Here is a 25,749-nt window from a genome sequence, read left to right as displayed (position 1 = left end):
ATTAATATATATATTTTTTTTTAATATTTCTTTTATTTGAAATATTTATTATTATTTTAATGTATTTCTTAATATGTTTTAATGTTTTTATTTGAATTATTTATTAATATTTGTATTTATTCTTGACTATCCACTATCTGCATGCATCTCCTGCAGGTGTGTCATTATTGTATTGTTTTACACGTGCCTCGATGCATGAGTGAATTAAGTGCATTTTTCAGGTTAAACGGCTTAAAAATAGCAAGAAAATCTGCACATTGTATTATAAACATTCTCATTGATGAAACCATAATTAACTCTGATCTGCGTCTGCATATATGTTGTTTTTAGTCCTCCTACATTTAGCTTGAAAAGTCATTGAAAAGTCCTTGAATCGGATGCTTTGGACACCGTGTGACGACCTGAAAGGCACTTTGGATCTCAGGTGTTTTTATCCGAGTCAGTATATGGATGGAAATACAGGTGACATTCATGTCATCAGAAATGGAGGCTGTTGTGTCAATAAGTCTCTCTGGACCTGTATCAGGACCAGGTTCAGGTTTAATGAGGAATTTGACTTACGGCTGCTGGTCTGTTTGGTATTATTGTTCTGTCAGTTTATTGTCACTTCCATTCTGCTCTTTAGTCGCTGATAACACTTTGTACTTTTACTCAAGTACTACTTTAAATGCAGGACTTTGACTTGCAACCAGTTATTTTTATGCAGTATTTCTTAAAGGGGACCTATCATGCAAAATGCACTTGTGTACGTCTTTTCTACATGAATATGTGTCCCCGGTGTTCCAGGGAACTCACCAAGTGTCAGAAAACACAACCCTCTCTATTTTCCTCCATACCCAAATCTCTAAAAAAGGGGCTGCAACGGATCTGATAAAAACTGATCCAGATTTGAACACTGTCCTGACGTCAGGACGGTGGCGCTACGGCTATTGGGCCAACTCCACCAATCAGGAGGAGACAGCCACGGCCATTGCCGTTCGAAAGCGCTGGAGACGCTGTAGTACATATGCCAGGCCTGTAGGTGGTGCTGTTCTCACTGAATCAGCCCTTGCAGAGCAGAGCTAAAAAATGTCAAATTGAGCGAAATGAGGCATGGCTAAAATGCATGATCTGTTTGGTATTTTGAAAAAGTATAAATATGCCTTATATAGGTATGGTCCTACACTATATTATTATAATATAGCATGATAGGTCCCCTTTAAGATAAAGCGCCAGGTACTTCTTCCAGCTCTGTGTGAGATTCACTAAGAAGTCCCCATGCCTGCATTGCTCAATATGTAGTCAATCTGTTAAGCTTATTTTATAATATAGTATTTTATAACATTAGTACAATATAATCAGAATCAGAAATCCTTCTTTTGTCCCTCAACGGGGGAATGCACACGACTAAAACAGCAGATGGAGTGAGGGTTGTGGGAGTGAGGTCCAGAGGGAGGGGGCAGCGACGGAGAAGGCTCTGTCCCCCCAGGTCCTGTGCTTGGTGCGGGGGGGGATGGATAGGAGTTTGGCTTCTGATGAGCGGAGGCAGCGGGAAGGGGTGTGGTGGTGCAGCAGGTCTGTGAGGTAGGGGGGGGGGGGGGGGGGGGGTGTGGTGGTGCAGCAGGTCTGTGAGGTAGGGGGGGGGGGGCCTGGTTGTTGACTGTATGCACACATTAATAACAACAATAAGTCGGACACGAAACAGCAGATATGTACAGCATGGTAATACATGTGAAATTGCAGGAGGGTATATTGCAGAAAGTATTATATTTACAGAGTTATTGCACATCAGGGGAATTCTAGTCTAGCCATATGGAGTACTTTTACCTCTGCTAGACATTTTGCACTTTTCCTGAAATAACACATTACATTGAGGATTTGTACTTGTACTATAGTATTTAAAACCATATTTATAGTTATACTTTTTCACCTGACTTTTACTTGATCTGAGTACTTCTTCCACCTCTGTTACTTTATGCATTTCCCAGGGCCAATATTGCACTCTACTGAATTTATATAACACTAATTGATTTTAAATATATATGATGCAGTACTCTACTACTTATCTACACCACTCCATATCGACAAACTACATCAGGGGGGGGTCTAAACTGCGGCTCGTTGTCCATTTGGAAATGGCCCTCAGTTGATTCAAAAAGTATAATGGAGGTATGTCCCACACATGAAACTTGTGTTTGTTTTAAATAATGACGTAAACATATATCACTCAGTAGTATTCATGTGTTAATGAGCCCAGTCAATTAAAGTGGAAACACTTTCTGACTAATCTTAGGCGCCGTTTACACGAGGAGAAAACTGCTTGTATCTGCATAGTTTCACGTGCGTATAGCCCTATTATTTACACGAGGCCGATAGAAACTGACCCCACAAACGATAACGGGTCCCAAGGTGGATAGATTTGCAAACGAAACGCTCTGGGGGGTCAACCGAGTCCGTGTAATCACCTCTATACGAATATTTCCTGAAAAAATAACGATAGCCCCCACTCTCCCCACCTCTCCCCACCTCTCCTGCAGCAACTATCAAAAATAGCTGTGTTAATTAAACGCACAAGGGGTTCTTGAATGAAATAATATTATAAAAGGCAAACCAGAATTGTTAACGCCCAATATACTCCTTAAACAAAATAAACAGAGTCAGATTTCATGCATTGATCCATTATATTGACAATTTTCCAGCCAAACAACACAAACAAAATTAAAAAGTCCGCTCTGCGATACACCAAACTTGTCTTTACTGCCTAATCCAGGCCATTATTGTTCATTGCTCCTGCGCCCGTCGGTGGCAAAAAGAGAAATGTTTGTAGGCAGAGGACCGGCGTGTCCCAGAGGAGCGATCTCACCCGGTGTTTGTAGAGAATATCTCTCTTTCTGAGCGCGTCCTCTCCACGGAGACGTGCTTCATGGTCGGTCGATGCAATATCCACAGATTCGGTTTCTTTCAGTTAACTTCCCCGTTGCATTTATCCATATGCTGAGGAAATGACTATATCCCGCTGAATACCAGCAATCGCCACACACACTTCCTCCTGTCAGTAGCTACTGCTAGTGCTACTGCTACTGACCATGCTACAGATATTAGTGCAAAATCTACAGCTCCTCTACCACAACCATCAGCAACAAGTGGACATGGAGAATTACATGAACTACATGTTGCTAAATACACCGCGGGGCATAAACAGAAGGGTACCCATGGCAACATTGCAGCGGGGCTGCTCGGGCTGCTCTTCTTCGCGGCTTTTGGTGTATTTTGGCGGAAGTTACAGCGCCACTTACAGTACCGGCATATGTACTACAGCGTTTCCAGCGGCCTCGTTTGAACAGACACGTTAAATGAAACGAATGCATGTGAACGGAAGACTTTTTTGAATACGCATACTGTGCATAAACGCAAACGGTCCCGTGTGAGCGGGGCCTCAGTTCAATCCGGAGAGACGGTGTTGATAAGAATACATATTTATTGCCAGGAATACACAAATGAATGTAATGGAGTTTTGGCGATTAGGCCCCGTTGTGCAGGAGTATCATTCGGGAGGGGAGAACCGATCCGATGAAACCCCCCGGGGTCTAGACCCTGGTGGTGGTGAATGGATGGTTGGGGTTGGTCTGAAGGGGAGTGGCTTAGCTTGACCCTGGTGGTGGTGAATGGATGGTTGGGGTCGGTTTGAAGGGGAGGGGCTTAGCTTGACCCTGGTGGTGGTGAATGGATGGTTGGGGTCGGTCTGAAGGGGAGGGGCTTAGCTTGACCCTGGTGGTGGTGAATGGATAGTTGGGTTCGGTCTGAAGGGGAGGGGCTTAGCTTGACCCTGGTGGTGGTGAATGGATGGTTGGGGTCGGTTTGAAGGGGAGGGGCTTAGCTTGACCCTGGTGGTGGTGAATGGATAGTTGGGTTCGGTCTGAAGGGGAGTGGCTTAGCTTGACCCTGGTGGTGGTGAATGGATGGTCGGTTTGAAGGGGAGGGGCTTAGCTTGACCTTGGTGGTGGTGAATGGATGGTTGGGGTCGGTCTGAAGGGGAGGGGCTTAGCTTGACCCTGGTGGTGGTGAATGGATAGTTGGGGTCGGTCTGAAGGGGAGGGGCTTAGCTTGACCCTGGTGGTGGTGAATGGATGGTTGGGGTCGGTCTGAAGGGGAGGGGCTTAGCTTGACCCTGGTGGTGGTGAATGGATAGTTGGGGTCGGTCTGAAGGGGAGGGGCTTAGCTTGACCCTGGTGGTGGTGAATGGATGGTTGGGTTCGGTCTGAAGGGGAGGGGCTTAGCTTGACCCTGGTGGTGGTGGTGAATGGATAGTTGGGGTCGGTCTGAAGGGGAGTGGCTTAGCTTGACCCTGGTGGTGGTGAATGGATAGTTGGGGTCGGTCTGAAGGGGAGGGGCTTAGCTTGACCCTGGTGGTGGTGAATGGATGGTTGGGGTCGGTCTGAAGGGGAGTGGCTTAGCTTGACCCTGGTGGTGGTGAATGGATGATTGGGTTCGGTCTGAAGGGGAGGGGCTTAGCTTGACCCTGGTGGTGGTGAATGGATAGTTGGGTTGGGTCTGAAGGGGAGGGGCTTAGCTTGACCCTGGATTCAGAGGGACAGGAGGTGAAAAGGGGTGGGGGAGGGTTGCGTAGAGTCACCTGAAATGACAGCCGTCAGAGGGGAGAGCAGATTTAAAAAGGTTTAGCAGAGCGCTGTGATAGGCCTGTGAGAATAGAGCGACGTGATTGGTTAAGCTGGGGAGTGACGCCCCCGATCACTTATTGAGAGGAGAGAGAGTAGTAACATGGACATAGTAAAGGAATGAGGAAAGACGGTCTTCCTGGTTGAACTTGCGCTGAGCTTCATTAGGTTAAAAAAAAAAGCCCAATAACTTATTTCCATAACAAGCTTCAAATACACCCTCCATATTTCCTCTTATTATAATCAGTCTGAGGCTTCTGTGTTTTTTTGAATGAGCTGCCAACAAGATAAATGAAACCCTCTGGAGAGCTGGAATGTTTCTTTGATTGATTCTGCTGACTTGTATCTGAACTTATGAGGCAACATACCTCACCTCTGGCCTTCAGTGGAAAGTTCACCCCTGAACTAAAACATTAAAACACTCTGACATGTATTGTAAGTAATACTGACTACTTTCAGTGCACTTTTGCTGATAATACTTAACTTTACTTAAAGTGGACCTATCCTGCTATATTTGAATAATATAGTGTAGGCCCATACCTATATGAGGCATATTTATACTTTTTTTTCTTTCAAAATACCAAACAGATCATGCATTTTATCCATGCCTCATTTTGCTCAAATTGACAATTTCTAGCTCTGTTTTAGAAAGGGCAGATTCAGTGAGAACAGCACCACCTACAGGCCTGGCATATGTACTACAGCGTCTCCAGCGCTTTCGAACAGCAATGGCCGTGGCTGTCTCCTCCTGATTGGTGGAGTTGGCCCAATAGCCGTAGCGCCACCGTCCTGACGTCAGGACAGTGTTCAAATCTGGATCAGTTTTTATCAGATCCGTTGCAGCCCCTTTTTTAGAGATTTGGGTATGGAGGAAAATAGAGAGGGTTGTGTTTTCTGACACTTGGTGAGTTCCCTGGAACACCGGGGACACATATTCATGTAGAAAAGACGTACAAAAGTGCATTTTGCATGAGAGGTCCCCTTTAAATAACACATTGAAATCAGGTTTTTCGAGTACTTCTTCTTCCATATCATTTCATATTTCAGAGGCAAATACTGCACTCTACTACATTTAATGAACCCTATTAACATATCAAATACATGATATTATGACGTTCTCTACTACTAATATACCTCATAATGATACAAACTGTAGAAATATCCATATCTAGTACTTTTACTAATAATACTTCAGCACTTTTGCTTGAGTCACATTGAAATCAGGTTTTTAACTAGTAATGGTGTATTGTAAGACCATAGTTTTACTGACTGAGTACTTCTTCCATATCTTGTACTTCTTTTTGTTTACATTTCAGAGGCAAATACTGCACTCTACTACATTTAATGAACCCTATTATCATATAAAATACATGATATTATGACGTTCTCTACTACTAATATACCTCATAATGATCAAAAGTGTAGAAAACGTTACTTTTTGCTGATAATACTTTTGCACTTTAACTTAAGTCACATAGAAATCAGGATGTTTACTCATAAAAGAGTATTTTTACACCACAGTATTGCTATTTTTAGTAAATGTAAGTACCTCTTTCACTTCTGTGGGATTCACTAAGAACCTGTATTTACATAAAACCTGTAAATACTTGAAACTAGTTTTTAAAAAAAACGACATTTACCCTCCTCCTCTCTGTGGCTAGGTGTGTCTTCTCACACACACACACATGCAGTAATGCTCTGCTGTCATAGCATCATGTGACCTTGCAGTAGCCAATCCCTGACCTGCTTTCTCGGTCAACCAAACATCTGCCTGTGCTGCGTCAGCCAATCAGAGCGTCGGCCAATCAGAGCGTCCGCTGATGCGTCAGCAGGAGCTTTTCTGCTTTGTGTGTTTTCTCCTCTGCCTGCGTGAGAGGAAATGTGTCTTTTCCTGCGAGGGGAGGGTCGGGATTAAAACTGAGTCTTCAGAGAAACGCTCAGCTGGTGAAGGAGAGACGAGCGAGGCAGCAGCTATTCCACAGAACACAGGGTCACTAACAAACTGGGGAGGGAAGTCCAGCTGTGTCAGGGGAGAGAGGGCCTGATGGGGGAGGTTTAACGCAGCATGTCCTTTGGAACGAGGCACAGAGTGAGTAAACACACACACACACACACACACGTCACTGCAGCAGGGGAAGTTTAGACGGCTGCAGTGCAGTGGGACAGCTTTCCAAAGTGGGTCACACCGCTGGAAAGACAAACAGAAACAGGGGGAGGGGGGGGGGGATGTTTATGTGTGAGACTTAGCAGGCTGCTCTTAAATATTCTCACTGTGTCACACACACACACACACACACACACACAAAGGGATGCACAGTGTGTGTGTGTGAGGAATGAGGGGGAGTGGGAATATTTCAGGAACAGTGAAGACAGACGGTATGACTCTGAATAACTGCTTCCAAACTTATCTGCTTTGTCTGGAAACACACACACACACACACACATACACACACACATACACACACACACACACACACACACACCACACACATACACACACACACACACACATACACACACACACACACACACACACACACACACACACACACACACACATACACACACACACACATACACACACACACACACACACACACATACACACACACACACACACACACACACACACACACATACACACACACACACACACATACACATACACCACACACACACACACACACACACACCGCCCTTCATTATGTGTGTTGGCTAAACATGAGATATTGGTCAGTGTGTGATGATGGAGGCTTCGTCTTATTATTGGTTTGTTTTTCAGACTCATCTTTCCGCTCTGATTGACTTCCTGGTCGCGTGTCGGGCTGCTGAATTATTGATTTGAATTTACTGCTAAAAATGATTTTAATTATAAGATTTGATTGACTTAATTCATCCCAAATAGCTTTGTTAGAGCAGCAGGTTTACAAGACAGAGCATGTGATATTAAAGATATCGTAAAATGTAATAAGAAATGACATTTCAAAAAGTAAAAGCATATCATCAGTAGACTTAAAATATAAGGTAATCTAACAATGTGTATACAAAAGATAAACTACGATTTAATAAATACATAAACTTCAGAGGTGGGAAGTAATTAAGAATATTTACTCAAGTACTGTTCTGAAGTACAATTTAGAGGTACTTGTACTTTACTTATTCCCCATTTTATGCTATAATTTTGATGATAATACTTTTCTACTTTTACTTGAGGAACATTTTGAATGCAGGACTTTTACTGAAACAGAGTATTCCTACACTCTGGTACTTCTACTTTTACTCAAGTACAAGATCTGAGTACTTCTACTTTGACTCAAGTACAAGATCTGAGTACTTCTACCTTTACTCAAGTACAAGATCTGAGTCCTTCTACTTTTACTCAAGTACAAGATCTGAGTACTTCTACTTTTAGTCAAGTACAAGATCTGAGTACTTCTACCTTTACTCAAGTACAAGATCTGAGTCCTTCTACTTTTACTCAAGTACAAGATCTGAGTACTTCTACTTTTAGTCAAGTACAAGATCTGAGTACTTCTACTTTTACTCAAGTACAAGATCTGAGTACTTCTACTTTTAGTCAAGTACAAGATCTGAGTACTTCTACCTTTACTCAAGTACAAGATCTGAGTACTTTTACTCAAGTACAAGATCTGAGTACTTTTACTCAAGTACAAGATCTGAGTACTTTTACTCAAGTACAAGATCTGAGTACTTCTACTTTTACTCAATTACCAGATCTGAGTACTTTTACTCAAGTACAAGATCTGAGTACTTTTACTCAATTACCAGATCTGAGTACTTCTACTCAAGTACACTAGTAAGTACAAATATATAAGAATTAAAATCTATGTCCAAAATGAAATATAATATAAACATAGGATACTTGAAATATACATTTTACAGATGCAAGTTGATTTAATAAAAATATAAATGCATTGATGACGAGTTTAACAATATCTACACATTGTTCAGGGGAAGTACAAATACAGAGTCGATCTTTAAAGAGAATAGATTAAAACAAGGCTTTGCAAATTAATTAAAACGTATAACATAATAAATAAATATCCACAGAAAAAAACAACTATTGAGAATACAAGAGAATATTAAATACATAAAGAAATTAAAAATAAATATGTGAGCATAGGACACACACATTATACTAGCGTCTAATATATATATATATATACTTTTTAATTTAAGTGCAATAATGTATAGTCTGAGTACCATATCTACAAATTGTTCAGGGTAATGAAAGTAAAAAAGAACTGAGTGAAATCTGGTTAAAAGGATTATTTCCAGAAAAAAAGGCGGCTGTTTTTTGTGTATTTTGTTAACCTGGAGTTATTAATGAGTGCAGTGTGAGTAAACAGAGCCAACACACACGCACACGCACACACACGCACACGCACACACACGCACAGACACGCACACGCACACACACGCACACACACGCACACACACATGCACACACACGCACACACGCACACGCACACACACTCACACTATCTCTACACTCTGATAAAAAACAAACCTTGGTCAGTTTAGTTTGAGGGTTTCTGCTCAGGCTCTGCAGAGGACGGCTATGTTTCCCGGGCAGTGAAAGCACCTCTGGTCCGTTTAGAGGAAGTGATCTGCAGCCTGCTGAGACTTCGCTCTCTGTAAAGTCTCACACGTTCAGACTCCAGCCGGTTTCAGGGTGCAGCTCTCAGATGTGAATGGCTTTCCTTCACTTTCCTCTGAGGACCCACACACACTCCGGACTCAGGAGGCAGCGCCGCAGAGCAGCAGCCAGCATGGTTTGAGAAACAGAACTACTTTCAGTATCTACTGACGTGTATATCTTTGAATATAGTAGCGGGTAGAAGAAGTACTCGGATATTCCACTAAATCTGCAGTATTAGGCAGAGTTGTAAAGTATCTAAGTAGATTTACTCAAGTACTGTTCTTAAATACAACTTTGAGATACTTTTACTTTCCATGTTGTGCTACTGTGTACTTCTACTCCTCTACAGTTCAGAGGTAAATGGTGACTACTTTTACTATATTTTGATGAGAATACTTTTATACTTTCACTTGAGGAACATTTTGAATGCAGGACTTTTACTGTAACAGAGTATTCCTACACTCTGGTACTTCTACTTTTACTCAAGTACAAGATCTGTGTACTTCTACTTTTACTCAAGAACAAGTTCTGAGTACTTCTACTTTTACTCAAGTACAAGTTCTGAGTACTTCTACTTTTACTCAAGTACAGGATCTGAGTACTTCTACTTTTACTCAAGTACAAGATCTGAGTACTTCTACTTTTACTCAAGTACAAGACCTGAGTACTTCTACTTTTACTCAAGTACATGATCTGAGTACTTCTACTTTTACTCAAGAACAAGATCTGAGTACTTCTACTTTTACTCAAGTACAAGATCTGAGTACTTCTACTTTTACTCAAGTACAAGATCTGAGTACTTCTACTTTTACTCAAGTACAAGACCTGAGTACTTCTACATTTACTCAAGAACAAGATCTGAGTACTTCTACTTTTACTCAAGTACAAGATCTGAGTACTTCTACTTTTACTCAAGTACAAGACCTGAGTACTTCTACTCAAGTACAAGATCTGAGTACTTCTACTTTTACTCAAGTACAAGATCTGAGTACTTCTACTTTTACTCAAGTACAGATCTGAGTACTTCTGCTTTTACTCAAGTACAAGATCTGAGTACTTCTACTTTTACTCAAGTACAGATCTGAGTACTTCTACTTTTACTCAAGTACAAGATCTGAGTACTTCTACTTTTACTCAAGTACAAGACCTGAGTACTTCTACTCAAGTACAAGATCTGAGTACTTCTACTTTTACTCAAGTACAGATCTGAGTACTTCTACTTTTACTCAAGTACAGATCTGAGTACTTCTACTTTTACTCAAGTACAGATCTGAGTACTTCTACTTTTACTCGAGTACATGATCTGAGTACTTCTTCTAGTACTCGTGTGTTATCTCTGTGACTGTAGTGATTGATGGATCCTCTGGACAGACTCTTTAGATATGAGGTGATGTTTTTATTGAAGGACATTGTCTCTTGAGTATCCAGCTTCTGTTTGTGAGACAGAGGACCGCTCACGTTCTGCCGTCATTCTAGTAATGACCTTATCATTAATATTATGTAATGAAACCATCTGTGCTATGACGGGAAGCTCATTTTAATTTAATGTAGTTATTTTTTGTATTTTTACATTATATCTATTGACTTCTTTTAAATGTGTTCATAAATTCAGTAATTGATGGGGAGTGTGGGAACACAGGGATTTGAGCCTCTGCAGACCGTTGACATGCACTAAAGCCTACACTAGAGAGAGCAGAGTAGAGTCTTTCATATGACTCTGATTGGCTGCTGAGTGGTGTCATCTGACTTTATTTATTCATTTCGGTTTGTTGTTGTTGTTGTTGTTTGGGCCCCTGTGGGTGGCTGTTGGGTTCCCTCCCTGAGACTTGAAGTGTGTCTTCACTGGAGCCTGTTCATCATGAAGAGGACTGTTCTTCACAATTATTATTATTATATTTATTTGATTAATTTTGTGGTCTATTTATTTTAAATTATTTGTATTTTTTATTTGATTTATTCCCTTTTTTTTAAATCTTTTTTTCCTCTTTCTTTCCTTGTATGGACAGACACACACACACACACACACACACACACAGACACAGACACAGACACAGACACAGACAGATACACACACACATAGAAACACACACACACACAGACACAGACAGACACACACACGCACACACAGAAACACACACACACATAGAAACACACACACATAGAAACACAGACAGACACACACACACACACAGATACACACACACATATAAACACACACACACACAGATACACACACACACACACATAGAAACACAGAAACACAGACAGATACACACACACAGATACACACACACATAGAAACACACACACAGATACACACACACATAGAAACACACACACACACACACACACACACACACACACACACACACACACACATAGAAACACAGAAACACAGACAGATACACACACACACAGATACACACACACATAGAAACACACACACAGACACACACACACACACACACACACACACACACACACACAGAAACACACAGACAGACACACACACACAGATACACACACACATAGAAACACACACACAGACACACACACACACACACACACACACACACACACACACACACAGAAACACACAGACAGACACACACACACAGATACACACACACATAGAAACACACACAGAAACACACACACACACACACACAGATACACACACACATAGAAACACACACAGAAACACACACACACACACACACGCGCTGTCCTTTTATACCCTCTCCACAATAGTGTCCCCTGGTTCTTCTGGAAGATTCTGCTCAGTTGTTTCTGTCCTCCTTTTGTCTCTCAGTTTAAACAGCAGTGTGATGAACACACACTCTTTCTATGAACGGATAACACGTCTTTTTAAGTGGTTCTTATTAATATTCCTAGTGTGTGTGTGTGTGTGTGTGTGTGTGTGTGTGATTGTGAATATGGAGCATGGTGTGTGTTCTGAACGCCTCACTCTTCTCTCCTCCAGGAGGCAGAGACAGGATTGGTGCCGAGCGTTCAGGACTTTGATAAGAAGCTCTCTGAAGCGGACGCCTACCTGCAGATCCTGATCGACCAATTAAAGGTGAGCACTCATCATGACATGACAAAATACAACTCGTACGGATCGTAACACATTTATTCCAATTTGTAGCATAAAAATCAATCTGCAATTAAAGACAGTAATTAATATTTAATATTTGTATGCATCATCATTGATCAGCAGATTACAGTGTCACGTTGTTTTTGAGGAACACAATATTAAAAAAGTGTGTTTTTGAAGTCTTTTATAATACAACAATTGGTGTACAGGCTTCCTCTGCGTTAGCTCATTAATTTACTATCATTTATAAATAATCTGCATTAATCAGCTTCAGTCTACCCTGTATTTGAATCTGTGTCATGATGGCCTTTCCTTGTTGATCCCACTCTTTAACAAAGCAGAAGTTACTTAAATAAGATTTGCGGTAGCGTGGTGAAAAAGCAGAACATGTATTAATTTACGGAAGTAGCAGCGTAGTCTCAGTGTCCTTCATCGGTGAGAAAATCTGTCAATATCTCAAGCTTCTGTTCAGACTCGCCTCAGTTCCCTGTGCCGTGTTAAAGCTGTCCTGTTCTGTTCCCTCAGCTGTTTGATGAGAAGATCAAGGACTGTAAAGAGGATGAGTCCCGCAGAGTGAGTACCTGCTAATCTGTCGTTAGCGCTGAAGCTAACAGCAGGAAGCACGTTGAATTATATATGATACAGATTCCTTATTCAAACAACACTTACATCCCTAGATATACACCTGAACATGAGCAGGAGAGGACTCTTTAAAGTAGAGACACTACATACTGATATACACCTGAACATGAGCAGGAGAGGACTCTTTAAAGTAGAGACACTACATACTGATATACACCTGAACATGAGCAGGAGAGGACTCTTTAAAGTAGAGACACTACATACTGATATACACCTGAACATCAGCAGGAGAGGACTCTTTAAAGTAGAGACACTACATACTGATATACACCTGAACATCAGCAGGAGAGGACTCTTTAAAGTAGAGACACTACATACTGATATACACCTGAACATCAGCAGGAGAGGACTCTTTAAAGTAGAGACACTACATATTGATATACACCTGAAAATGTGTGGGCCCCTTTCAACTTGAAATCATAATATTGAGGTGTTTTATATTGTTCAGTTTCACTTTGTCTCAGAGTGTTACCAGCAGCTGTGATCCACTTCCTCCCGTAGAGACTGCACTCAGCCTTTGGTCACTTCAACCTGTAATGTCTGTGACTCTTCATTATGGGAAACTGTCTTGTACATTTCCACAGAACAAAAACCGTTGCATCAGTAAGTCAGACGTCACCACTTCGATGTTATCTCGTAATTCTGATTCATCCGTGGCATCAGGGTTTATGCTTTTACACTTTGTACCTGTTTTTTTGTACAGATGTTAACGCCTAATGTCTTCTCTTTTTACAGAAAATTGAAAATCTGAAGGAGACTACTTGTGTAAGTCAGCCATTAACACATTTTCTTTCCTGTGTCCCGTGTCAGTTCCTTGTAATTTAACTTATTTTCTCAACATACTTTCCTTCCAGAGCATGGTAGAGTCCATCAAGCACTGTATCGTTCTGCTGCAAATCGCCAAGGTAAACACATGTTCAGCGTCCTCCTGTACTTTGGTCTGCTGCCACTTCACCATCAGCATTTGTGAGACCACAGCAGTGTGTGTTTCCCTCACATCTGTGTGTGTGTGTGGTTCCCTGCTTCGGTGGTAGATGAGGGTGTAGCCGGTATTCGTTTGATCACATGGTCCTCTCCGCCCTGTGAAGAGGAAGTGGAGAAATCCCTGCCTCTTCATGTGGTTGCGAGGTGGCAATTTGAGCTTTTTTTAACCTAAAAGAAATCCCCATAAATTGTAGTTTTAATCACAGATTGGCCTGCGAGAGAAATCCTGTAATTAACCCCGAGTGTTTTCCCCATGTGATGAAAGGATTACTGCATGTTGGTGGGTATTGTGAGGCTCCGTGGTTTATGAAATGACTCCTTCTTACACCAGTAGTCTAACATTGTCTTCTCAAAATTTTAAGGACCAAAGTAACGAACAGCAACACGCAAACGGACTTATAGTAAGTTTGACATCCTCCGTCCATGGCTAAAAGAAAAAAATCCAATCAAACAAAACTGCTAACTTCCTTTTTCCTGATTCATTTACTCTTTACTGTAGAAATCATATTAGTCTTTTAGTGCATGCCGTCTGATTTGGAGCTCTTTCTCAAACTCTCTCCCTCAGATTTAAACCCTTCTAGCAGTGGTTGGGAACTTTTCTTTTCTCCATACAAAATGTATTTGATGTGTGCAAACTCAATGCACTTTGTTGTACGGATGTGTGCATTGACTTGGTTGTCTGCATGTGTGTTTGAGAGGCTGTTCCCTTCACCCTCTAATTAGAGTCAAGCTGCTCACCATTGATTTATGTTGAACACACTGCCTGCTTATTGAACCGTCGAGCACTAATAGCTGCAGAGACCACTTTACTTCATGTCAGGGGGCCACACATGTTTTACTTCACATCACATGACCTAAAGTACTGGGATATATGTCCAAGGAATTTTAGATCGAATTCTGAACATTATAGGGGCAATCTGCTTTATCTGTTTCCATTCCTTTTAGTATGTTGTGAGGATTAATGTGAAGAATAGAGTGGTGCAGGAATGAGTCGGGTGACGTGAAGTCATGTGACCGTGCTGTAGTTCCTTTATAGCCCAACATTAGCCACCTTTAGCTTAGCTGTGGTGACGTGAAGTCATGTGACCGTGCTGTAGTTCCTTTATAGCCCAACATTAGCCGCCTTTAGCTTAGTGGTGGAGACGTGAAGTCATGTGACCGTGCTGTAGTTCCTTTATAGCCCAACATTAGCCGCCTTTAGCTTAGCGGTGGTGACGTGAAGTCATGTGACCGTGCTGTAGTTCCTTTATAGCCCAACATTAGCCGCCTTTAGCTTAGCGGTGGTGACGTGAAGTCATGTGGACCGTGCTGTAGTTCCTTTATAGCCCAACATTAGCCGCCTTTAGCTTAGCGGTGGTGACGTGAAGTCATGTGACCGTGCTGTAGTTCCTTTATAGCCCAACATTAGCCACCTTTAGCTTAGCGGTGGTGACGTGAAGTCATGTGACCGTGCTGTAGTTCCTTTATAGCCCAACATTAGCCACCTTTAGCTTAGCGGTGGTGACGTGAAGTCATGTGACCGTGCTGTAGTTCCTTTATAGCCCAACATTAGCCGCCTTTAGCTTAGCGGTGGTGACGTGAAGTCATGTGACCGTGCTGTAGTTCCTTTATAGCCCAACAGTAGCCACCTTTAGCTTAGCGGGGCTGACGTGAAGTCATGTGACCGTGCTGTAGTTCCTTTATACTTCAAAAATCATACAATGAATTAAACCTGTAAATTGAAATCCCAAAACTCTCCCAAAAATATTTGTTGTGATGGAAAGGAAAAACTCCAGTGTGCTCCTGATGTGAGAATCCCACAGAGATTTTATAACTGACTTAATCTCAGTTATTAAGTACAGTATTATGAGTATAAATAGCACAGCATTAGCTCGGCCTATATGTCATACTGCATATATATCTGCAGATTAAGAGAGTGTAAACGTCCGTCACGTTGCTCATAATGTGGGGCAAATAATAAATGCACTTTAGACCTTGGTTTTATATACTTGAGCACTAGCAGGAAATGTGCTCAATATGCAGAAAATGCTTAAACCAGAACATTGAGTTTGGTCTTATGAGATGACCGTGGCTTAACAGCTATTTACTTCTTCATATAGACTCATGTTACCCATACTTCAAAATACAAACATGTTTTACCGAGAAAGGACATGCCTTTTGTTCTAATACTACTGTGGTATTTACAGCAGCTCCTGCATGTTTTTATCTGCTATAATCTTTGTGCTGAGGATTTCTTTGCAGCTTAGGAACGTGTGAATGTCACGTTGCCTTTAACGCGTGGCAAATCATAAATGCACTTTAGATCTTAGTAATAAATACTTGAGACTCCAGCAGCACCATCACTGATGAAAAGAGAACATAGGGAAAAGGAAATAATAATAATATAATTCCTGTAGTGTTTTTGACTTTTTATTTAATTATCCAGAATATATATATATATTTGTTTGTATTATTGTTCATTCTCTTTTCCACTTCTGATTCTGTGATGCAAGAATTTCCCAAATTGGGATCAATAAAATCTATCCATTTATCATCATCTATCTATCTATCTATCTATCTATCCTATCTATCGATCGATCTATCTATCTATCTATCTATCTATCTATCTATCTATCTATCTCTATATCTATCTATCTATCTATCTATCTATCTATCTATCTATCTATCTATCTCTATCTATCTCTATCTATCTACACCCACCTACCCACCTACCTACCTACCCACCTACCTACCTACCCCTACCTACCCACCTACCTACCTACCTACCTACCTACCTACCTACTACCTACCTACCTACCCACCTACCTACCCACCTACCACCTACCTACCCACCCACCTACCTACCTACCTACCTACCTACCTTACCACCCCCCTACCTACCTACCCACCTACCTACCTACCTACCTACCCACCTACCTACCTACCTACCTACCTACCTACCTACCTAAACCAGTGTCATGATTGACTCGCATGACTTCATCTAAACTTCCCTAGAAAATAAGAAAAGCTGTGAAATCCCAGATGACATGTCAGGTTTGAGAAACAGGAAACGTATCACTGAGTTAATGCCAGTCTCGCCCTGAGGGAGTAATGGATCAATATGTTGTTGCTGCAGCTCGTGTTGCTCGTGTCTGATGGGTTATTGGTGACTCTGACCCCGTTACACAAAGCCAGCGGGAGGATTATCTGCTAATGCATGGACATGTGAAAACCAGCCTGTCATGAAGCAGATTGAGGCAGCAGCCGAACACTGACACTCATGAGCACAGGCTACGGTTTAGAAAAGAAGGAGTGAAATATGAGCTGACAGGAAATGCTCAGTTTTAGTTTCACACACAGCGTTAAGCTCACACACATTACGTTATGAACATGAAGGTTCACCTGCTGAAAAACAGATGAAGCAAAGAAAGAGAAAACCATAAAGCAGAAGAAGAATAGATTCACACTGAAAGTATTAGAGAACAGAGCGGTTTACAGAGAAGAGAGAACAGCTGATCCTCTCAGAGATTTTATTTAAAGTCAGATATGTTTATAAAAAGTTAAAAAAAAGTGAGAATTTGGAAAAAAAGTCAGGAATTTGAAGAAAGTGAGATAAAAAAAAAATGGAATATAAAAAAAAACAGTAAACGTTGAACAAAATTGAATTTTTAGAAAGTTCAGGATTAAAAAAAAGTGAGAATTTAGAAAAAAGTGAGATTTTGAGAAAAAAATGTGGGATAAAAAAAAAAGTGAGACTTGAAAAAAATCAGGATTTTGAAAAAAGTGAAACTTTTAGAAACATTTGAGAATTTGAGAAAAAACTAAGCCATTTGAAAAAAATAGAATTTTGTAAAAAAAAGTGAGATCTTTGTAAAAAGAAAGAAAAAAATAGTGATGAATTTGAAAAAAGTGAGATTTCTTTTTTAAACAAAGTGAGAACGTTAACTAGTTATCCAGCATTATTATGAATGTAACTGTCAGGGAAACATCCTGAGGTCCTGATGGCTGAGTGAAGCTCTGAGTCAGATCTCAGGAGGTGTTATCTCATATTGATCAGATTAATGAAAGCTGGATCTTTCCAGGAAGCGATAGGAAATGGATCGTCTGGGTTTTTTAATCCACTCTCCTTCGAGTCCCATAGGTTCATCATCAGATATACAAGCAGGTAGTTGTGTGTGTGTGTGTGTGTGTGTGTGTGTTGTTTGTCTGATGTGGTGTTGTTTGTTTCCTGCAGAGCACCATTAACCCAGTGGATGGGATCTTCCAGCCCACTCTGGACACTCCTGTAGACGACGGCACCATGCCAACACAGAACACACTCCCCACAGGTATACACACACACACACACACACACACACACACAGGTAACACACTCCCCACAGGTAACACACACACACACACTACACACAGAACACACTCCCCACAGGTAACACACACACACACACTACACACAGAACACACTCCCCACAGGTACACACACACACACAGGTACACACAGAACACACTCCCCACAGGTACACACACACACACTACACACAGGTAACACACTCCCCACAGGTAACACACACACACACTACACACAGAACACACTCCCCACAGGTACACACACACACACTACACACAGGTAACACACACAGGTAACACACTCCCCACAGGTAACACACTCCCCACAGGTAACACACACACACACACACTACACACAGGTAACACACTCCCCACAGGTAACACACACACTACACACACACACACACACAGAAAACACAGCACCATGCCAACACAGAACACACTCCCCACAGGTAACACACACACACACTGAACATACTCCTGTAGACAACACCATGCCAACGCAGAACACACTCCCCACAGGTAACACACACACACACTCCCCACAGGTAACACACACACTCCCCACAGGTAACACACTCCCCACAGGTAACACACTCCCCACAGGTAACACACACACACACACTCCCCACAGGTAACACACACACACACACACACTCCCCACAGGTAACACACACACACACTCCCCACAGGTAACACACACACACACTCCCCACAGGTAACACACTCCCCACAGGTAACACACTCCCCACAGGTAACACACTCCCCACAGGTAACACACACACACACACACTCCCCACAGGTAACACACACACACACTCCCCACAGGTAACACACACACACACTCCCCACAGGTAACACACACTCCCCACAGGTAACACACCTATGTTACGTGTGTTCACGCTTTTCATTTGTGTACACACTATGTGCACATGTGGAATGATTCATCGAGGAAATGACGCCGTACTGAAGTCAAACAAAACAAAGAAACATCCTGAAAAAAAAAACATCAAATAATATTATTTAAAAAAATATATACATATATATATATACACAATCAAACATAAAGCCTACCTTAATAAATACAAATAATAATACCAATGTTGCAACTCTTTCCAAAAGAAAACCCTCAAAAGATCGCAAAACGTTCCTGAGAGTCCGAACCGCCTCAAAGACACCTTGATTTCTCCAAACGTCACTATGACCTCAAAGACACCTTGATTTCTCCAAACGTCACTATGACCTCAGAGACACCTTGATCTCTCCAAACGTCACTATGACCTCCAAGACACCTTGATCTCTCCAAACATCACTATGACCTCAGAGACACCTTGATCTCTCCAAACGTCACTATGACCTCAAAGACACCTTGATCTCTCCAAACGTCACTATGACCTCCAAGACACCTTGATCTCTCCAAACATCACTATGACCTCAGAGACACCTTGATCTCTCCAAACGTCACTATGACCTCAAAGACACCTTGATCTCTCCAAACGTCACTATGACCTCCAAGACACCTTGATCTCTCCAAACATCACTATGACCTCAGAGACACCTTGATCTCTCCAAACGTCACTATGACCTCAAAGACACCTTGATCTCTCCAAACGTCACTATGACCTCCAAGACACCTTGATCTCTCCAAACGTCACTATGACCTCCAAGACACCTTGATCTCTCCAAACATCACTATGACCTCAGAGACACCTTGATCTCTCCAAACGTCACTATGACCTCCAAGACACCTTGATTTCTCTAAATCCGCTCAGATGAAACGTCACTATGACCTCAAAGAAGCAAAGATAGCTCTTAACGCTCTGTGTTTCTGCTGCAGACTCTCAGGTGTGTAGATCAGACCAACGGCCCTCCTCGTTACCTGTCGGTCCCGTCGTCACGGTGATGGGCAGTTTGCAGACCCCGACCCCCAACAGCACAGGTTAGCTTCATTTATCACCTTATTAGGATCCCCATAAACACAACAACAACAACAACAGATCATCATTCCATGCCATTCACAGTTCAATTTGATGTGAAAACAACAATTATCATAAATTAACCGTAATAATCCAATCAGACACCGTTCAGTTATACTTTACGATACGGAGATTATCTTTGAGCAACTTTTTGAAATGTACTCGGGTATTTTCCTGAACCTTGCCCCCTTTAGAAGAAGCTTCAAGGTGGAATAGCTGCACAAATAACTGAATGACTGACAAACAACAACAAGCATGCTTCATCTGTATGAAAACATTACGGATAAAAAGAAAAGACAAAATGACAGTGTCTCAGGAATCTGCTCTCTGTGGCACAGACACAGAAAGACAGCTATTTTAAAAAACTATCTTAAAGTGGACCTATCATGCTATATTTGAATAATATAGTGTAGGACCATACCTATATAAGGCATATTTATACTTTTTCAAAACACCAAACAGATCATGCATTTTAGCCATGCCTCATTTTGCTCAATTTGACCATTTCTATCTCTGTTTTAGCAAGGGCAGATTCAGTGAGAACAGCACCATCTACAGGCCTGGCATATGTACTACAGCGTCTCCAGCGCTTTCGAACGGCAATGGCCGTGGCTGTCTCCTCCTGATTGGTGGAGTTGGCCCAATAGCCGTAGCGCCACCGTCCTGACGTCAGGACAGTGTTCAAATCTGGATCAGTTTTTATCAGATCCGTTTGCAGCCCCTTTTTTAGAGATTTGGGTATGGAGGAAAATAGAGAGGGTTGTGTTTTCTGACACTTGGTGAGTTCCCTGGAACACCGGGGACACATATTCATGTAGAAAAGACGTGCATTTTGCATGATAGGTCCCCTTTAAGACTATTATAACAATATGTACATATGACAAATACTGTATTCAAAGTGGAGAGCTGTTCTGGTTTGATAGAGGTGACTACATAGTGCACAAAAGGAGAGAATGTGAAGTGAAAATGTATTTAAAAAATAGACAAACCAATAAAAAATAACATAAAATTAAAGATATTTATATTTATAATGGTGACTTGTGTGGCTTGTTCTAGCTACTTTAATTTGAAAAGAGTTGGAAACGTTGTTTTTTGTGCCGCTATTCAAGCGTTAATGTTCCTAGGAGGTGAATTTCCCAATAAAAGCACGACTTATCTGAAGCCCTCACAATCAACTTTGACTCCGTAACGCTAAGGTACAGCGTGACTCCACGGGGGGTTAGAGTCACAACATGAATGATTACTGAGCTCCTCCAGTCAGAAAGCCTCCAGTTCTCCTGCAGGAGCATGTGCAGCGTTTCAGCAGCAAAGAGACGGTAGATATATTATTAAAGAGGTAAGCACATCAAATTAGATAAGTACACGTACAAATGAGTAGCAGTATTACACAGGGTTTTTACGGCCATTAAAAACCTGGAAAAGTCACGGAAATTCAAAATGCTAATTCCAGGCCCTGGAAAAGTTATGGAAAACTATATTTGTCCCAAAGTTTTGGAAAAGTCATGGAAATATAACTAAAGTTGCATCAAATATAATTTATATTTTGTCTAATCGCCAAAATAGTAATACTATAATGATAATAAACTGTATCGTATAGTAATGAAACGTGAAATGGCGTTTAACTGACGAGGTGTTTCGCTGGTGAGAGATTTGAGTTGCGTTAGCGTGTAGAAGCTAGTAAGCCTACTTGATTTCTTTCAGACATGTTTCAGATGCAGACCTGATTTTCCTGTTCCATGTTAAAATAAAGCATTTTCAGTGGTACCGCTGAGAAAGAGTCATTGTTTTGGTCATGGAAAATTAGGTAAAGGTCCTGGAGAAGTCATGGAAAATTAGGTAAAGGTCCTGGAGAAGTCATTGAAAATCATTGGTGAAAAAGTGTATGAACCCTGATTATAAAAAAGCAAGTGAACATATACACGTATTGACAGAGATACACTTAAAACTGTGAAAGTCAAGTGTATATTGCACGTAAGCAATGCCATTTCTTAAAGTTAGAGGCCATTGGAAAAATACATAATATTGACTTGACAATGACCTGTATACTTTATGAACAAAAAATCTAATTTATTTATTTTTAACCTGTTTTTAAATAATTTTTAACCTAGTTTTATTATTTTTTAATTTGTTCTTTTTATTATTTGTTTTTACCTTTGTTGGGGGTTAGGGTTATAAAACATTTTTTTAACCTTTTTAATTAGTTTGACCTTGAACCTTTTCATTTGTATTACATTTTTTTACATTTTATTTTATTTGTACGTATACAAATGGTAATGGTAAGTTAAGTATAACCCCCCCCCCCCTTTCTTCAATAATTTCATTTGACAAATCTAAAACAGAGCAAATGTAAGCATTGACAGAGAAGAATGGGAAAATGAAGTGTATATTGCACAAAAGAACAGAACACTAATAACACTAATATATCATATTCCAATTACTTGTATATAGACTCTCCTTGCACTATCTCTATTCTATATTATTTGTATTTACTTGCAACTATTGTATCTGTGTGTCTCTGTTGGAGCCTGTGACCTCAGATGGTCATTGCCCTGTAGCTGAGCACACAGGACAATAAAAGCCTTGAATCTAAGGGAGAACTCTGGGAGAGATTGCAGACTTGCCGTCATGTTGACATTATTTTTGTATTTCCTCCTTCAGGGAGCGTCCCCTCGGGCCCCAGCAGCGGCATGGCCTCCCCCTCTCACATGCCCCTCCCCTCACACTCAGTGCCCGACTTCTCGTACTCGTCCAGCGAAGACGAGTTCTACGACGCCGACGAGTTCTACCAGAACACAACGTCGCCCAAACACTGCATCGAGTGAGTACAAGACCAAATATAATACACAAGTACAAGAACAGGGATAATACAGAAATACAAGATGGTAGGTAGAGATGGCAAAAGTACACACATCCTTTACTCGAGTAGAAGTACACACATCCTTTACTCAAGTAGAAGTACACACATCCTTTACTCAGGTAGAAGTACACACATCCTTTACTCAAGTAGAAGTACAGATACTCGTGTTTAAAAATACTCTGGTGAAAGTAGAAGTACTGACTAAACTTCTTTACTCAAGTCAAAGTAAAGAGGCTTTGAAATGTACTTCAGTAAAAAGTACCCATAACTAGCAGCTGTTTTAAAGAGTACCTGACCTCCCTTTATATTAATAGAACAATAATGTCATTGTTAGCTAATGAATGTTTCCATGCTGAACAACGGCAACATGACAACGTTTTCATTGGTCCCTCTTCTTTAGAGAAGACCAGGAAATGATGGATACCACGGATCGTGTTCAAATCAATAGGCACGCAATGACTCTAAATAATAATGATCACGCCACCAAACACACATTCAAACTAAAGGAACCAGCCTGTTTGGGAAATGTGAGAAGTAGAAAGTACAGGTATTTGTGTTCAACATGTAAGAAGTAGAAAGTACAGGTATTTGTGTTCAACATGTAAGAAGTAGAAAGTACAGGTATTTGTGTTCAACATGTAAGAAGTAGAAAGTACAGGTATTTGTGTTCAACATGTAAGAAGTAGAAAGTATTTGGGTTCAACATGTAAGAAGTAGAAAGTACAGGTATTTGGGTTCAACATGTAAGAAGTAGAAAGTTCAGGTATTTGGGTTCAAAATGTAAGAAGTAGAAGTTCAGGTATTTGGGTTCAACATGTAAGAAGTAGAAAGTTCAGGTATTTGGGTTCAACATGTAAGAAGTAGAAAGTTCAGGTATTTGGGTTCAACATGTAAGAAGTAGAAAGTTCAGGTATTTGGGTTCAACATGTAAGAAGTAGAAAGTACAGGTATTTGGGTTCAACATGTAAGAAGTAGAAAGTTCAGGTATTTGTGTTCAACATGTAAGAAGTAGAAAGTTCAGGTATTTGTGTTCAACATGTAAGAAGTAGAAAGTACAGGTATTTGGGTTCAACATGTAAGAAGTAGAAAGTAACATTATCTTGTTTGATTTCATTATTACTGTAATTGTTTTTGTATTATTGTTTCTAAATAAATCAAATAGCTTAAACAGCAACAAGTCATCGGGGCGTCCAGCAGATCCATTTCAGATGAAGCTGCTCACTGTTAATAAAAAAGGCTGAGATATTTGCAGCACAGTTTCCTGTGAGCCCCTTCTCTCTGTTTCTAATCTCTCTGCTTCCTGTTCAGTCCCTCAGGGTCTCAGGCTGCTTCTAATGAAGCTCTGAAGAGGCCGGACACCACGGAGTCGCTCAACTCCTCCATGTCCAACGGCACCACGGACGCAGGTGAGAAGGGAGCGCACGCAAGATGCAGAAACACATATATTACAGCTGGTTTTCTGCCTGTCAAGAAACACTGAGCTGGGACTGTGTTCTGATGAAGTATTAGTTTCATTTTTATTTTATACCCTTTTTATTTATTTATTTTTTACCTTTTTAATACATTTTTGTATTTAGAATTGTTTTTACCTTTTTTTATTTATTATGAACCTTTTTTAATCTATTTTCTGCCCCCCCCCCTTTTTTGATAACATTTTATCGGAAAGAACACGGGTATACAAAAACATACAGAGCAAATATAAATAGTAGTCGCTCTGTATGTTAGTATCCCTCCACCCAACCCTCTGACCCTCTATCCCCTCCCCCCTACCCCCTACCCCCTAACCCTCTAACCCCCTAACCCTCTAACCCCCTAACCCCTAACCCCTAACCCTCTAACCCCCTAACCCCCTAACCCCTAACCCTCTAACCCCCTAACCCCTAACCCTCTAACCCCCTAACCCCTAACCCTCTAACCCTCTAACCCCCTAACCCTCTAACCCCCTACCCCCTAACCCCTAACCCTCTAACCCCCTACCCCCTAACCCTCTAACCCTCTAACCCCCTAACCCCTAACCCCTAACCCTCTAACCCCTAACCCCCTAACCCCTAACCCTCTAACCCTCTAACCCCCTAACCCCTAACCCTCTAACCCCCTACCCCCTACCCCCTAACCCTCTAACCCTCTAACCCCCTAACCCCTAACCCCTAACCCTCTAACCCCCTAACCCCTAACCCCTAACCCCTAACCCTAACCCCTAACCCTCTAACCCTCTAACCCCCTAACCCCCTAACCCCTAACCCCTAACCCTCACCTCTTGCAGATGCAATCTATGAAAAACATCCAGATAACAAAGTGGTGTTGTCAGGTGAGAGCTGTCTCAGAGGATGTGATTCTAACATCTCCTCTCCTCTGCGTTCGTCTTCAGATCAGTTTGAGAACGATGATCGTGATGATGAAGGAGAGGGAGAGTCTGTGGAGGAGCACAAGAGCGTCATCATGCACCTGCTGTCACAAGTCCGCCTGGGCATGGACCTCACAAAGGTACCACGTCTTTTTTTTTTTTTTTTAATTAATTTTATTTGGATTTATGTAAAACCCCTCTTCCTACC

At 41.3% G+C, this 25,749-nt stretch overlaps 1 protein-coding gene across 7 annotated transcripts in view; it reads left to right on the top strand.

The window, feature by feature from the left end:
* The window catches only part of osbpl9 (oxysterol binding protein-like 9), a 58,780-nt gene that overhangs the window by 22,593 nt on the left and 10,438 nt on the right, over nt 1-25,749 (top strand). Inside the window, exons 1-11 of one of the 7 annotated variants that reach the window (XM_034136172.1) lie at nt 6,495-6,744; nt 12,302-12,397; nt 12,941-12,988; nt 13,793-13,822; nt 13,912-13,962; nt 14,404-14,442; nt 18,255-18,348; nt 20,202-20,303; nt 22,999-23,158; nt 24,506-24,603; nt 25,566-25,681. In XM_034136172.1, coding sequence (XP_033992063.1) covers nt 6,721-6,744; nt 12,302-12,397; nt 12,941-12,988; nt 13,793-13,822; nt 13,912-13,962; nt 14,404-14,442; nt 18,255-18,348; nt 20,202-20,303; nt 22,999-23,158; nt 24,506-24,603; nt 25,566-25,681 — 858 coding nt within the window. In that variant the 5' untranslated portion in view covers nt 6,495-6,720. Of the gene's footprint in view, nt 1-6,494; nt 6,745-9,301; nt 9,452-12,301; nt 12,398-12,940; nt 12,989-13,792; nt 13,823-13,911; nt 13,963-14,403; nt 14,443-18,254; nt 18,349-20,201; nt 20,304-22,998; nt 23,159-24,505; nt 24,604-25,565; nt 25,682-25,749 lie in introns of those variants that run through there. The other 6 variants (XM_034136170.1, XM_034136176.1, XM_034136171.1 and 3 more) reach the window with 6 other exon arrangements.

This window comes from Trematomus bernacchii, unplaced genomic scaffold (genome assembly GCF_902827165.1).
Source record: "Trematomus bernacchii unplaced genomic scaffold, fTreBer1.1, whole genome shotgun sequence".
In the NCBI taxonomy this organism is placed as follows: Eukaryota; Metazoa; Chordata; class Actinopteri; order Perciformes; family Nototheniidae; genus Trematomus; species Trematomus bernacchii.
The sequence above is the reverse complement of the archived record's forward strand: the minus strand, read 5'-3'. Positions and strand labels throughout refer to the sequence as shown.